The sequence below is a fragment of the Corapipo altera genome, unplaced genomic scaffold (assembly GCF_003945725.1).
Source record: "Corapipo altera isolate COAL_440 unplaced genomic scaffold, ASM394572v1 61305, whole genome shotgun sequence".
Lineage (NCBI taxonomy): Eukaryota > Metazoa > Chordata > Aves > Passeriformes > Pipridae > Corapipo > Corapipo altera.
In genome coordinates this window covers 1,932,674-1,947,425 of record NW_020884909.1, presented here as the reverse complement: position 1 = coordinate 1,947,425, position 14,752 = coordinate 1,932,674, and the positions used below count along the sequence as shown (strand labels likewise).

General features: G+C 40.0%; 1 protein-coding gene across 6 annotated transcripts in view; it reads right to left on the bottom strand.

Annotated features, from left to right (window-relative positions):
* The window catches only part of HOOK3 (hook microtubule tethering protein 3), an 81,536-nt gene that overhangs the window by 17,930 nt on the left and 48,854 nt on the right, over positions 1-14,752 (bottom strand). For 5 of the 6 annotated variants that reach the window (XM_027652971.1, XM_027652972.1, XM_027652973.1 and 2 more), the window contains exons 12-16: positions 12,580-12,690; positions 9,868-9,955; positions 9,213-9,282; positions 6,210-6,350; positions 3,882-3,969 (exon numbers count right to left, since the gene is read on the bottom strand). In XM_027652971.1, coding sequence (XP_027508772.1) covers positions 3,882-3,969; positions 6,210-6,350; positions 9,213-9,282; positions 9,868-9,955; positions 12,580-12,690 — 498 coding nt within the window. The remainder of the gene's footprint in view (positions 1-3,881; positions 3,970-6,209; positions 6,351-9,212; positions 9,283-9,867; positions 9,956-12,579; positions 12,691-14,752) is intronic. The other variant, XM_027652975.1, reaches the window with a different exon arrangement.

Genomic DNA, 14,752 nt, shown 5'->3' with positions numbered 1-14,752 from the left:
ATGTGGCTTTTTAATTTTCCAGTCCTCGTGAACAACTGTAGCAACATCACCTTTTCTGTAACAAAAAAATATTTGTATGCATCTTTCTCAGTCACAAACCATTTGAACTGGCATCACCACTTACATCTGATCATTCAGGGGACTACTGGTTGGTTAGGACAGGACAGGAAAAAGTTGGAAGCAGTGCCCATTTCCCTAATAAAAGCTGAACTCAGCTTTTCTTTTGCCTTCCTTCTATTGCACTTGGGTTTAGCTCAGCACAGACACAACCACCAGTCCACATTCACTCCCCTGCTGTATTTCTGCACTTTTTTTGCCTCCTACCTGCACTGTTGTGGGAGTAACCCCTCTCCCACCAAAACAGATCATGTTCTCACAAGGAAGAAACTAATTGTGATAAATAACTAAAAGAAGCAGAACTGAGTTTACCCACAGCAATTTACCCAAAAGACAAGATTAGGAAAAAAGACTAAAACATAAAATGTGTAATTTAACCCACCCAAAGATCCTGTATATACTTGTAGCCAGGTAGATAAATTCAAATAAATTACTCTAAAAATGGGCAAACATTACTCCTGGTTTTTTTGCAGCCTCAATAAGCTTTAAGGACTCATACACAAATCTTCTGCTTCTAAAATGTAATTACTATGATTGTTGTTATATCATAGGAGGTTTCCTATAAAAATTTCAATCTAAAAAAAAAAACCCATAGAAACCCAAACAAAACCTTTATCTAATTTTGACCCAGCTTTACATTTAACCTCATTAAAATGTTTTATCTGTTCATAATAGAAGTACATATCTATAACAAAACTGTAAAAATCAGCAAATGCACGCTTAGTAATTTGCTTTTTCCTTCTGCTGCAACCAAGTTCCACTTACAAAACAGCAGAACAAAATACTTATTACAGTGTGATTTTAGGAAACAGGTATCCAATTGCTACTTTTCTTCTGCATTAAAAAAATACTGAAAGAAAACCTTTTTGCTGGAAATTTCTTTCATATTTAAAAAGCCAAATAAACATGTCTGTCCACCTTTTCAGGACAAAATTTGGTTTTGTTTTATATGTTAATGTTACAGGCTAGGCTCTGGCTTGAGGTTAAGCTGACTTAGCAGGGTAAGGGAAACTGTGGGACCTCACTTCAGAAAACTGCTTGATGAAACTGGTAAGGCTGTGAGAAGATGATGAAAGTGACAAAGAACACCACAAGGGATGGTCAGATTTCATAGATGTTAAGAGTAATCACAGAATTGTTTTGGTTGGTAGGGACCTTTAAAGGTCTCAGCCAAATTCCCCACAGTAAGTGGGGACATCTTCAACGAGATCAGGTTGCTCAGAGCCCTGCCCAACCTTGAATGCTTCCATGGATGGGGCATCCACACCTTCTCCAGGCAACCAGTGTTTCACCAAACGAGCAAAGTGGCCAAACTTCACAGGTAACAGAGTTGTGGGGACCTTCTAGGCAGGTGTTGTGTCAGTAACAGCATATAAGACCAAGGCTGCATGTGTAACATTATGAGAAATATCAGGCGTGGGATGGATTTAGCAAGTGGGGCAGAAGTAACTAAAGGCAGTGTTTATATAGGGAGGGATGAGGGCGGAGAACAGGAGAACAAGGATGAGAAAGGACAGTGATGATAAGCATACAAATGATTTAGTCAAAACTGTTTGGGGTAATGGGTGAGCAGCCATTACATGACTATGGTTTCTAAAGGACAATAAGTCAAACCTATTCTGACCACACCAGACATGTCTGAGTTGATTCTATAGTCAGGAAGGCTGGGGTAAGGAGGCTTTTCCCTGGCTAGCAAGGCAACAGCCAGGATGGACTAATCATTCATCCCAAGAGAACACGTCAGTGTCCATTACAGGCTCAATGGCAGCAACACCTTTTGAACAGCTGCCTTCCACTGCACTTCAATACAAAATCAAAACTGCTTCCCCATGTGGACCTTGACACACAGCATGTTTCTCCACAATGACACTTGCCTGTGTTAGGGTAGTACTTCTACTACTTACAGGCCTAAAAATTACTTCAACTTAAAAACCAAACAAAACCCCAACAAAAACCAGACCTTATCACTCATCACACATTTTTTGATAAAACTGGAGTCTTTGGTTTTCTGGATTGAGCACATTTAAAGTCTAAGTATATAAAAATATGGATTTCTGTGCATTGTTGCAGAAAAGTAGTGAAAAAACAGAGGAAATGTACTGAAAATGATCTATCAATGAACTGTACGCTGTGTCTCTCCTAACACTTTTTCTCATGCTTCTGAAGAATCCCTCTGTTTGTATTAATACTTTATGGGTAACTCAGTTAGCCCCAACTTCCATCTGCTTAAGCAGCTGGGTTTAACTTCTGAGGTTTGCTTTGCTTTGCCAGGGAGACTGCATGTGGTGACCATAACGTCAGAGGTTCTTGCATCCTCAACCCTCCTCTGAGTCTACACTCACTCTTTTGCTTCTTTAGGACTAAATGAAATCCTACACACCAGACTAAGAGAAACAGGCCATGGGATTAGGGCCCATAAATCACCAGTGGTATGGTCAGACCTACACAGAGGCTGTGAGTGCAGCGACTGCACCACGAACTCGCCAGCTCTGATTTGACAAGGGCTGCCTGGCACACACAGAGGCTGTGCTGTGGTGTTGTGCTGTCAAAAGAATCATTTCAGACGGCACCTACACAGGCTGCAATCAGTCCTGTAAGCGAGATGCAGACACATCCTAAATTTCTGTCCCAACCAGAGCCTCAAAAAGGGACACAATTAAAATCATAGTAAATAAAGCTGAATACAACTAGAAAAGGATCATTTACAATAGTCAATACCTGAGAATAATTTTTTCATATTCTAGTTCATCCTGAAAAATTTGATTTTGGCCAATAACCAAGAAAAAGAACATCTCAGAACGGGCCTATTTTAAAATGCATTCTAAAATATGCCCTAAGTTACTTAGGAAAATAATCTTATTGGAAATCGACTAGATGTTTTACATTAATATAGTTTATTCTGAAAATTAAAAGGATAAGCTAAATTAAACACACCCTTAAATGAACATAAGCAGCTAGTAGAAACTTCCATATTTTATATAAATTAGTTAAAACAAAACCGCAAAAATAGAAAGCAACACATTAAAATTTGTTGCCAATTAGCAACACAAATACACTGAGAGTGTGAGCATACAATGTGCATGTACAATCCAACAAATCACTGCTTTCAAGAAAGTTCTAAAGCTTCTTTTTTCAAATACAGAAGATGGTAAACAATTTTTGAGTGGAAGACTGAAAGTTGTTTTCCACAGTAACTCAGCTGCAATATGTATTCTTACATTTAAAATAAAATTAACTCTGCATATAGAAACAGAAAATGCTGCATGATGTTGAGGGTTCAATTTTTTTTTTTTTTTTTTTTTTTTTTTCCAATTTTGGTCTGCCTGGTTTTTTCCATTATGAAATACATTTACATCAACAACTGCAGAACTTCCACTGGCTGGAAAGGCCTTAATCCTCATTTAGAAAACTAAACCAAAAACAACTTCAAATACTTTATTCACGGAGAATCAACATTTCCCTAATTCCCTGTAAAACTCTCTATTCTAATTAAATAAATGCTAAGTTTTCTATTGGAACAGACACAATTATTCAAATAAAACATATTTGACACCTTCTCTGCATAGGATGGTTTTCTATTCTACACAAATGTCTCACATCCTATTTAGAGAACCACAATTTAGTGATAAGACCACACGAGTAAATATGGAAAACTATCAGAAATCTGTTTGTATATTCCTTTTACATAGTTTTTTTTACAAAAAGGTCAAAGTTTCAAAAATGGTAAGTGCTCCAATGTAAGTTTGATGCACATTTCTACTTACATCTTCAGCTTTTGAACCTTGATCCTGTAAAGATTTTTGTAGTTCTTCAACCTGGGACTGCACTTCTAGAAGTCTCTGATTTACCAATCTAGGAAAGAGATAACAGAAACAACATATGTTTTTCAGAAAAAGCCAAACAACTGCAAGAGGAAGTCAGATTTTTAGTGTCCAGTGTTTTCAGATTATCTACACAACAGATGCAATATTGTAATTTATTTGCAAAAAAATTTACATAAAAATTACAAACATTTACTATTGTCATCCAGAACATTCTGATACTCTTCCAGGACAACATAAATGCATGTAGAAATCATTTCTATACACATGAAACAGGAGTTTCTAACGATCAGTTTACTGTGTGAGAGCTGCTAGCTTACTGCTTTTACACAGTTACAGAATCCTATAGACCCGTAGGTCGGAAAGGGATCTCCAGAGGTTGACTAAATCCAGCCTCCTCCTTAAAGCAGGTGCACCTACAGCAGATTGCTGGGAACCATATCCAGTACCAGGTGTGGACACTTCTAAGGATAGAGGCCTTTGAGCTTCTCTTCTAGAGCTCAGATCTGTACTCCATATTGCGTCTGTTGCCTCTTGTCCTTCCACTTACAGTCTCTTGAGAAGAGCCTGACTCTGTCTTCTTGACACCTTCCCATCACACAGACGCAGATGACAGTATGATCTCCTCTAATCCACCTTTTCTTTGACCCAGACAAACCCAGTTCTTGATTTTGTTCTCCCCCTATCGCGTGCTCCAGCATCCCCTCACCTCAGAGGTGTTCTGCTGCACTCCTACACATCCACCTCTTTCTTGTACTGGGGAATCCAAAATTATATGCTACGTCCAGATGTGATATCTTAAGTACCGATGAGAGGTGAACAATCATTTTCCCAGACTGATTGCCTGCCCCTTGCTGAGGGCAGTCAAGATAATACTCAACTGCAAGGTCCCCAGATAACACGTCCTAACTTTGCTGCCCAGTAGAACCCCAAGGCTTTGGCAGCAGAGCTGCTCCACAGCCTACTGCTCCTAGCCAGGGACAGGGCTCCCATCAGCTCATTTCTCTGTACTGTTGAGCACCTCTGAATAACAGCTCTCCCTTTCAGGATATCAGTGGCTCCTCCCAAAGTGGTACCATCCTCAAACCTGCTGAGAGAGTAGTCCCACTCATCAGTCAAGCTGTTTATAAAGGTGATGGACAGCACTGGTCCTGGTATTGACACCTGAGGAACTGGTTGCCACTTGGGTTTCATATCACTAACAATAACACATTAGACTCAGCTGTCCAACCACTGTACAGCCAATTTTCTGATCACTTCAGTGTCCACTTCTTTGGTTTATATCTAACCATTCTAAACATAAGGATACCATGGGACACTGTGTCAAAGGCTTTGATGAAGTTAAGCTATCATCCTCTGTTCACCCTTCTTCAGATGTGCAGTCATATTATCATCAAGACAATTGGTTTAGTTATGCATGATTTGCTATGAATAAATTCATGTTGACCTTTCCCAATTATTTTCTTCTTCCTCATGCAACTGGAAACAGATTCCGGATGGAGCTGCTTTATGAATTTCCCAGAAAGTGAGCTGTGGCTCACCAGTCTCTGTAGTTCTTCATACTCTTTTTCTTGCCCTTCTTGAAGGTGAGTGCAGCATTTACCATTTCCCAGGCTTCACGTGCTTTACCCAATTGAAGGGGGAGACAGAGGAAGGTTAGACAGAGAGCAGCCTCACATCAATAACAGCCAACTACTGTGGCATGCTCAGATACACTTTCTGGTCCCATGGATATCTGTATGATGATTGCCTCAATCTAGCAGGGTCAGTTAGAGCAGGATGCCTGGGAACCTGTCCTGTGGAGTTTTAAGTATCTCCAAGGATGGAGACAATCTCTCTGGGCAACATAATCCAGTGTTCAGCAACCCTCACAGCAAAAAAAAAAAAAAAAAAAAGTATGTTCTTACATTCAGACAAAATAAAATGTGTTTTAAGCTCTGCCCACTGCCTCTTGCTCTTTTACTGAGCATCACAGAGAAGAGTGTAGCTCTATCTCCTTTAGACTCTCCCATCAGATACTTTGGTAAGATATATTGATAAGATCCACCCTGAGCCTTCTCTTTTCCAGGTTACATAGTTTCTATCCTTCAGACTCTACTCATATGAAAGACATAGCAGTCCTGTAATCACACCACTGTGGCGTTTCACAGTACTGACTCCACTAAGTCCATGTCTTTCTTGTCCTGGGGATGCCTGTATTGGACACAGTACAGTCAAAAGAATATGGCATTATTAGAAAAGTCAAGTGAAACAGAGGACAAAAATTCTTACCTGTTTTCTGTCTCCAGTTCATTCTTCCGTAAGTTTGCATCATCAAGAAGGCTCTGCAACAAGGCAATCTTTTCATTGTCAGAACCTTCTTGGTTCAACTTTAACATCTTGTTCTCATGTTGAAGGCGAATGAGTTTCTCCCTAAACACATAAAACACAATTTTGTAGAAAAAAGAATGCCAGATTCTATAAAAAGGAGACAGTTTTCCATAGGTAGTATCATCTTTACAAATATCATCTTTACCTATTCAAGCAAGACAGTTTAAGACAGCTGAAGACAACAATCATGTCTCTTCAAAATCCCAAACACAAACTTAATTCAAGGAATTGTAATTGTAGAAAGCAGAACACAAGGAAATCACCTGAGTACCCCTATTAGATCTCAAGAGTACAGCTGAATAGATTTATAGGGTGAACATGAAGAATGCAAAACTCAATACCCAAGTGTGAAGGAAGACTGTAATCTCAGCTCACTGAACTACTGCATAAACCTGAGTAAGTCACTTCAACCCTGTTGATCTGATTTCACAGAATCATTTGGGCTGAAAAGGACTATTAAGATCATCAAATCTAAACATAAACCCAGCACTGCCAAGTACACCATAGAACCATGTCCCCAGGCACTACATCTACACATTTCTCAAATACCTTCAGAGATGGTGATTCAAACACTTCTCTGGGTAGGCTGTTCCAATGCTAGACAGCATTTGATTCCAAATAGCCAATCTAAGTCTCCCCTGGCACAACTTGAGACCATTTCCTCTTGTCCCACCTCTTATTACTTGGGAGAAGAGACTAACCTTTCAGGTGGTGGTAGAGAGTGACAAGGTCACCCCTGAGCCTCCTTTTCTCCAGAATAAACACCTCCTCCCCCCTGCTCCTTGCATGATTTATACTCTAGACCCCTCACTGGCTCCATTGTCCTTTCCTGGACATGCTCTAGCACCTTAACGTCCTTCTTGAAGTGAGGGGCCTGGAACTGGACACAGTACTCGAGGTGTCAGTGTTGAGTACAGGGGGACAATCACTGCCCTGGTCCTGCAGCCCACACTACTGCTGATACAAGCTAGGATGCCACTGGCTTTCTTGGCACCTGGGCACACTGCTGGCTCATGTTCAGCCGTTAAACAACACCCTCAAATCTACACCTGAATGACAGGATGCCATCCAGAGGGACCTGGACAAGCTCAAGAAGTGGGTCCATGGAAAACTCATAAGGTTCAACAAGGCTAAGTGCACAGTGCTGCACCTGGGTCAGGGCAACTCTCAGTATCAGCACAGGTTGGGGATGAACAGATTGAGAGTAGCCCTGTTGAGTAGGACCCAGGGGTGCTGGTGGGTGAGAGGCTGGACATGACCCAGCAATGTGCACTCACAGCCCAGAAAGCCAATTGTGTCCTGGGCTGCATCAAAAGCAGCGTGGCCAGCAGGGAAAGGGAGGGGATTCTGTCCTTCTAGTCTGCTCTGGTGAGATCCCACATGTAACATTGCATCCAGCTCTGGGCTGCTCAGCATAGGACCAACTGAACTGAGTGCAGAGGAGGCCACTGAGTTGATCACAGGGATCACAGTTGATTCTCTCTCCTATGAGGAAAGGCTGAGAGAGTTGGGGTTGTTCAGGCCAAGGAAGATCCAGGGATATCTCAGAGAAGCCCTCCAGTACCTGCAGCAAGTCTACAAGAGAGCTGGAAAGGGAATTTTTACAAGGACATGGAGTGAAAAGACAAGGGGGAATGGCTTCAAAGTAAAAAATACTTGGATTAGATATGAGAAAAAAAATTCTTTTGAAGGTGGTGAGCATTTTGAGGCACTGGCACAGGTTGCCCTCAGAAGCTGTGAACGCCCCAATGATTCTGTGAAAACAGAACAACAAGGTTCCCAGCTTATCTCTGGTGAGCCTGGCTTTATCCATTTCCCTTTAAATCTAGTTTAGTTTAAAGTTTTTTCAACGAGCCTTGACAACTCCTTGTGTCACTTTAATTAGCTGATTACCACAGGTAATCTGATAGGCCACAGACCGAACTGCCTCAGGAAATACTCCCATTTGGTCTGCAGGTCTTCTCTAGGGGACCAAGAAAGGTGCCATGTTCTGCACCATGGGGGCGTCAAGAGAGCACTACAGCTACTTCTGTAGAGGGCTGCTTTGTGCAGTCTTCCCCATTCATCAGCAGAAGCAAAAGCCTGGACCTCCAGATCAGGAAGTTCCAGACATACAGCAGTCACTGCTACTGTCCATCTCTAACAAGCAAGCATGGAAGTCACCTTCCTGCTGGAAACAGTGTACATGGAAACATGCACGCTTAGAAAAAAATCCAGGAATTTGGTAGCCCACAAGAATCATCAAAGTCGAACTCCTGGCCCTGCTCAGAACCATCCCCAAGAACCACACTACGCGCCTGAGCCTCGTCTTCTTGAACTCTGCCAGGCTTGGTGCTGTGACCACTGCCCTGGGGAGCCTGTTCAGTGCCCAACCACCCTCTGGGGGAAGAATCTTTTCCTAATATCCAACCTAAACCTCCCCTGACACAACTTCAGGCCATTCCCTCAGATTCTGTCACTGGTCACCCCAGAGTAGAGATCAATGCCTGCCCCTCCTCTTCCCCTCACTAGGAAGATGAAGACCACCATGAGGTCTCCCCTCAGAGTTCAGAAGACCACCATGAGGTCTTCTCCAGGCTGAACAGACCAAGTGACCTCAGCTGCTCCTCATACGGCTTCCCCTCCAGTCCCTTCACCATCCTCATGGCCCTCCTCTGGATACTCTATAATAGCTTTATGTGCTTCTTATATTGCAGTGCCCCAAACTGCCACAATATTCAGGCTGGGGCCACCCCAGGTCAGAGCAGAGAGGGACAATCCCCTCCCTCACCCGACTGGTGATGCTTTGCCTAATGCCCCCCCGGACATGGTTGGCCCTCCTGGCTGCCAGGGCACTGCTGGCTCAGATTCAACTTGCCATAGACCACTGTAAAGGTTAGTAAAACAAAGCACATATTAGCTTACTTTATTTCAGGAGTAATGATTTCTGCTGCTAAACTGTCAGAAGGCTCTTGTCTTCCCAGAGGCATCAATCCTGAGTGAAAAAAAGCAAAAAATTTTGCAAGCACACCACTTACTTTCTTTACATGAAAAGAAGTAAACATTGTTTTAGAAATTTACAGTTTTAGACTACTGCTAGACAATGTAAAATGACACAAAAGCTACGGTAAGACAGACAGGCAAGCACCATTTCATTTGGAGATTAATAATTACTTCAGACTTCATCCATTCTGAAGAAATAATTTTGCAATTTCTTTTCTGCTCATTAGCTTATCTAAGAACTACAAAGCTATGCAACATCGCAGACAGCAATGAACCATAACACATGAAACATCATGAAAAAACATATCTCTAAAGAAAATTATGTAACTACACAGAAATCAGATACACATTATAAAAATATCACACCAGGGAAGAGAGTAAAATTTCTGACTGACTGAAGTAATATGCGAAGTCGTTGCTTGCTCAGGAAGTTATGAATAGTTGAAGCAGTTTTTCACTTCTGATTTTAGAGGAGCTTAAACTTATTCTGTGCTAAACAAAAGCACAATCAATACTCTCCAGAGAGGTCCTGTAAACTTTAGAAAAGAGGCATTTAATCTCCTTATTTGTCTTTTACCTGTAGTGGTGAGTTGACCCTCCTGAGCTTGTACACATCTAAGCTCTTCGATAGTTTCTTTCAAGGAATCCCTTTCTGTTCTTAATCTCTGAATAATCGGAAAGAGAACAATTGGAAAGAGAACAATTGGAAAGAGAACAATTGGAAAGAGAACAATTGGAAAGAGAACAAATAATATCAGTCTTGGCACTACACACCCATCTTTAACAGTATACAGGTCACCAAAAGGCATAGACTTCAACACTTCAAAAAGAATTTAATGCAATTCTAGAGATTATTTTGAAATTAAGGTATCTCGGCCTATTTCACAATAGAATAAATTTAAGTATTATATATTCTACATGGCCAGTGGTGTTTTTTTGGAGAAGAGTTGCTGATCTTAAGAGGCTAGAAAAAACAGGGTATAAGCTTACAAAATTGAGATAATTAGAGAGCAAAGTTACGGTATGGGTAGTAAATTGCATCCACTGTGGCCAGTCAGACATTTTCCTTTTCTTTTCATTGGGGCTGATTCCAAGGCAAGGGGAAGTGAATTAAGAGAGCATAGAATTTTCCCTCACCATGTATCCAAGGTTTATGCAGGAGTGAAATAAAGAGCAGGCGAGTACACAGTCAACATAACAAACTGCTTTAACTCCATTTTGTTTGTCTTTTACCAGTGAAAGTGTGAGCAGCATTTCCATATTCCACTCCACCTGTGTATCAGGTGGCCTTGCCACTCATCACAATCTTGGCCATAAAAGAAAACTAGTTGCTTAAGACTTGGTCCAAAGAGAACTGAAGAACAGGCCCGGACCACCTTGGGATCCAGAGAGATGTGTTATTTAGTAGCATCAGGAAAATACTCTCTCAGTTTGGCACAAGTCGCCATCTGGCAAAAAAATGAGAATCTATTGATAGCACCAAGTCTTTGTGCAGAATGTCGCCAAGAGTCAAAAACGAAAGAAGAAAATGGCAACTCTGTAATGATCCAAGCTGCAGTTTGCTCCAAAATTAGATATGTTCGGTATTACTGAATGGTCCAGGACAGATCTTGGCTCTGTGTAGGTATGAAGTTGTGTTAGCTGAGAGGTCCTTGCATTTCATTCTATTAACAGTTGATTATCAAATGTCAGAATACTGTAATGGCTAGAAAAAGCTCAAGGGCTTCATTTAGACAAGCAACTCATCAAATTATCTTAGTACTTATCACACACCACACCACAGAGGTGAAGTTCCAAGCTACATAGCTGAAGATATCAAACACACTACCATGTTTTGCCAGGACATAAAGAAAAGGATAAAATCAATTTCAGTAACTGCATCCAAAACATAACTAACAAGATAGCAATACATAGCTTATGACCTGTGGTGGGCTACCTTACTGATAAGTATTGTGACAAGAGGGAACAGAAAGAGTAGGTAACAGACAGTGAATCACTACATCCAGAGACTTCTAGCTGTAATCTGTTTCTCACAGGCATCCAAAAGAATATACTTAAAAACAACATCCGGTCCCAAAAAATAATATTTGTCAGGGGGTAAAATGGAAAACTGTATGACAATGGCCTGCAATTCAGATCCTTTGTGCAAGACGAAATGGTCCACTAAGCAATGGATAAGCCACAGAGACAACTTTACCACTGTCAAACAAAAGCACTGGGGAAAAAAAACACCCCAATTTAAAAATAAAGAGTAGGAAAGAAAGCCAAAGCGCAGTACAAATACAATTACTACAAGCATTTCAGCCTGAAATGAAAGGCAGATTGAAGTGATCTGAAGGTCAAGTGTCCAAAAATTTAATAAAAAATAGAAATCAATGACCTATGAACATAAAATAACTGAAAACTTTCAGTTGAAATGATATTCAGGTGCAGGGCCTGGAAATTTCACAAAGAAGTGGACATGAAATATGACTGTTGAGGAAAAAGCCTACAGAGCTTCTGACAGCTGTATTGATGGACTGATAATTACAACATGTCTAAGAAACTGCTAACTCAAAGTGCTGACCTTGGTTTGAGGTAGTCTGAGGCACCTGCATATACATTCCCAAGAAACAAGCCAAAGTAAACTGGTAGGTAAGAAACAACAGTGTGCAAGAGAAGTTTGAAGGATCAGTATTGGCAAAAGAGAGCAATCAATTGCAGGATCACTAGCAGCAAATGACACAAGTGGAAGGGGACAGGTTAGTATCTACCCTGTGTGTTCCATGTTGGCAGTGTAAGATAGATCAACAAGGAGCTGTCATAAAAGGTGAGATTGCCACAAAGGACACTTCCCTCTACACAACTACTGAGCCTCTTGCTGCAGGGATCATGACTCCCCAAAGAGAAGTACACTGATGGTACCTCGAAGAATGCCTTAGAAAAAAAATGCAACAGGAGTTTAGTTCTAGGATGATACCACAGAAACCCTACTGTAAACAGTTTTTCAGAATACATGAAAATTACCCTGGGTATTTATTAACCTTCTCATGGTAAATAGTAAACAACTTCAGATGTCAAATAAGAATGCTCTTCCTCTTAAAAATGGGTTGCATATGTTTTTGTACAGTCACTTTATTCCATGCTGTACAGCTCTTAGGTTTAAAAAGTATCTTGTACAGAAACATTAGAAAATTTTTGTCTGAAAAAAGACTTCCTAATTTAAAAAGATTGCTAACTCTAATTACCATATCTCTGTGTTACAAAGTTGCTATCATTACTAACAAAAAAATAACACCTTGGCACTTACATCTTTTTCTTTTTGGAGGCTGTCTACTTTTTCTTTCAGTCGTTTGCATTCATAATCTAATTTATCAGCTTTCTTGGACTCTTCAGATAACCTGTTTTGTAGTTCAACTGCCTGTGAGAACAAGAATCAATAATGTGTCTGCAAATATTAAAACAAAATACAAAAGACAAAGTAGCCCGTTACCATGCACCATGAGTCATGTTGTAAACAAGTGAAATAAGTACCTACAGGACACACTAAAACTGCTTTCATAAGTTGTTCTGTGTTTCAGCAAAATAAACAGCATTCAAATATTAGGTCTTAGTACAAGCAAAAGACACAAAAACTAGTGAAGTATTTTCAGTACATCTAAAACAAGAATTTAAGCTCAAGCAAGTTTTACAGAAAAAAAGCTATGTAATTCTAGGGATCAAAGAGCTTAGGAAAAGCAGAAAAATCTCCCTGCATTCTGAGAAGCCTAGTAAGAAGAAAAAACTCTGAAGAAAGCAAATTACCTACACCTACCAGTTTATGCAGACAGGTAACATTTCTTAACCTGAGATTTCCTAATACGTTAATATAAAGATTTGGCCACAGGCTTATAAAGAATTTTCCTTATTTCGGGGAGAAACACTGCTAACAAAGCCACGTGTATGCTTTCAACTACAGATCAGTAAAGAGTCTTTAAAATTAAGTGAGCAGAAACATGAAAGCTGAGCACAGTGGGAGGCAAATCAGTGAAATCTTGCCTTTTCAAAACTCTCAGCCTTTACTAGCAAAGATTCATTCCCAGAACATTAGTAAAGCTCATAATGCAGAGAGCACTGCAGCAAGTAAGGTCAATAAAAACTGAACTGCAAACACAAAAGGTCAATGAAGACTCAGATAAAGACATACAGCTTCTTCTGAAGGAATTTATAAGAAGGCTTTTTCATGGTTTTCAGATTAGACAGGAAGAGATTAATTTAAATTGTGAAGCACTACTTACATTAAGACTAGCCAGTTTTTCTTACTGCCTTTTATTTTCAATGTGTACAGATACAGCAAAATATCTACAAGGCCTGAAATATGTATGGTCTTAAGTCTTAGAGAAGGAATTTGCTGCTGTTGTTCTTAAATTAAAGGCCGTAAAAATAGCACAGGTCTGCGTTTTCTGACATTAAAAAAAAAATATTAGATATGAAAATATTTCATTTCTCAGATGTGACGTCCATCACTGGGGATATCACAATAAATGCAGGTATAAAAAAAATACACAGGCATTCACCTGTGATTGTGTCCTCACTTGCAAAAGATGTAAATTTTCACCTCAAATGGAAAAAAATGCATTTATGTTTGTAATCACTCAAGCTATGGCAATGGCATGCAGAAAAACACAGCAGGAAATAAATTGTATAACTGTCCTGAATTAGGACTTGTGAGGGTATAGAAAGATACACAGTTTCATGGTAATGCATAAGATTAAAAAAAATAAACATGAACTGCCATCACATTTACTAAGCATTATCTCAGTGTGGAATGAGCAAAGCAGGAATTTTGCAACAAAGAAAAGCAAGACATACTGTTAAAAATATATCAGAATGCACATGCACAAAGGGGCTGAATTAAATTACTAAAAAATTATCCTGTAATCTTCACATTTCAATTCTTAATGCTGCAATAAAGTTTCTTAGAAAAGGCTTCTGCTGTGTGCAGTGGAGATGCCATTTCCTTGCAAATTATTACAAGAGTTTGAATTAAGCACTTACATCTGCGTAGCACAATGTTTCTAAATCAAAGAAAAAACTCCTCTGATGGCATTCTCATGAGTGGGGTTGGATACTTCATACATAGGACATGTTCCACTACAGGAATTGTCTGTTATTTCATATTTTTTCTTGTCCAAGTTCTTTTTTTCTGGTGAAAACATTTGGGCTGTATTTACAACTAGGCCACAGAGGTTGAAACTAGTTGTCTTAATAAATCAAATGGCCAAGTGCAGGGAAAAAGATCTATTAAGTCTTAGGGAAACACATTGCTCCTGGGCTTGCAATGTTGTTAGTGCTTTTTTTCTGTGTTTTATTGTACTGTAAGCTGACAAACAGGGACCCTGTGCTGTGACCATTCAATCAGGCAGAAATACAGAGCAGGCACTACTACTTTAATGAGCCATCCTCTGCCTGGCCCTGTAGCAAGAATGCCAGTATGATGTCAT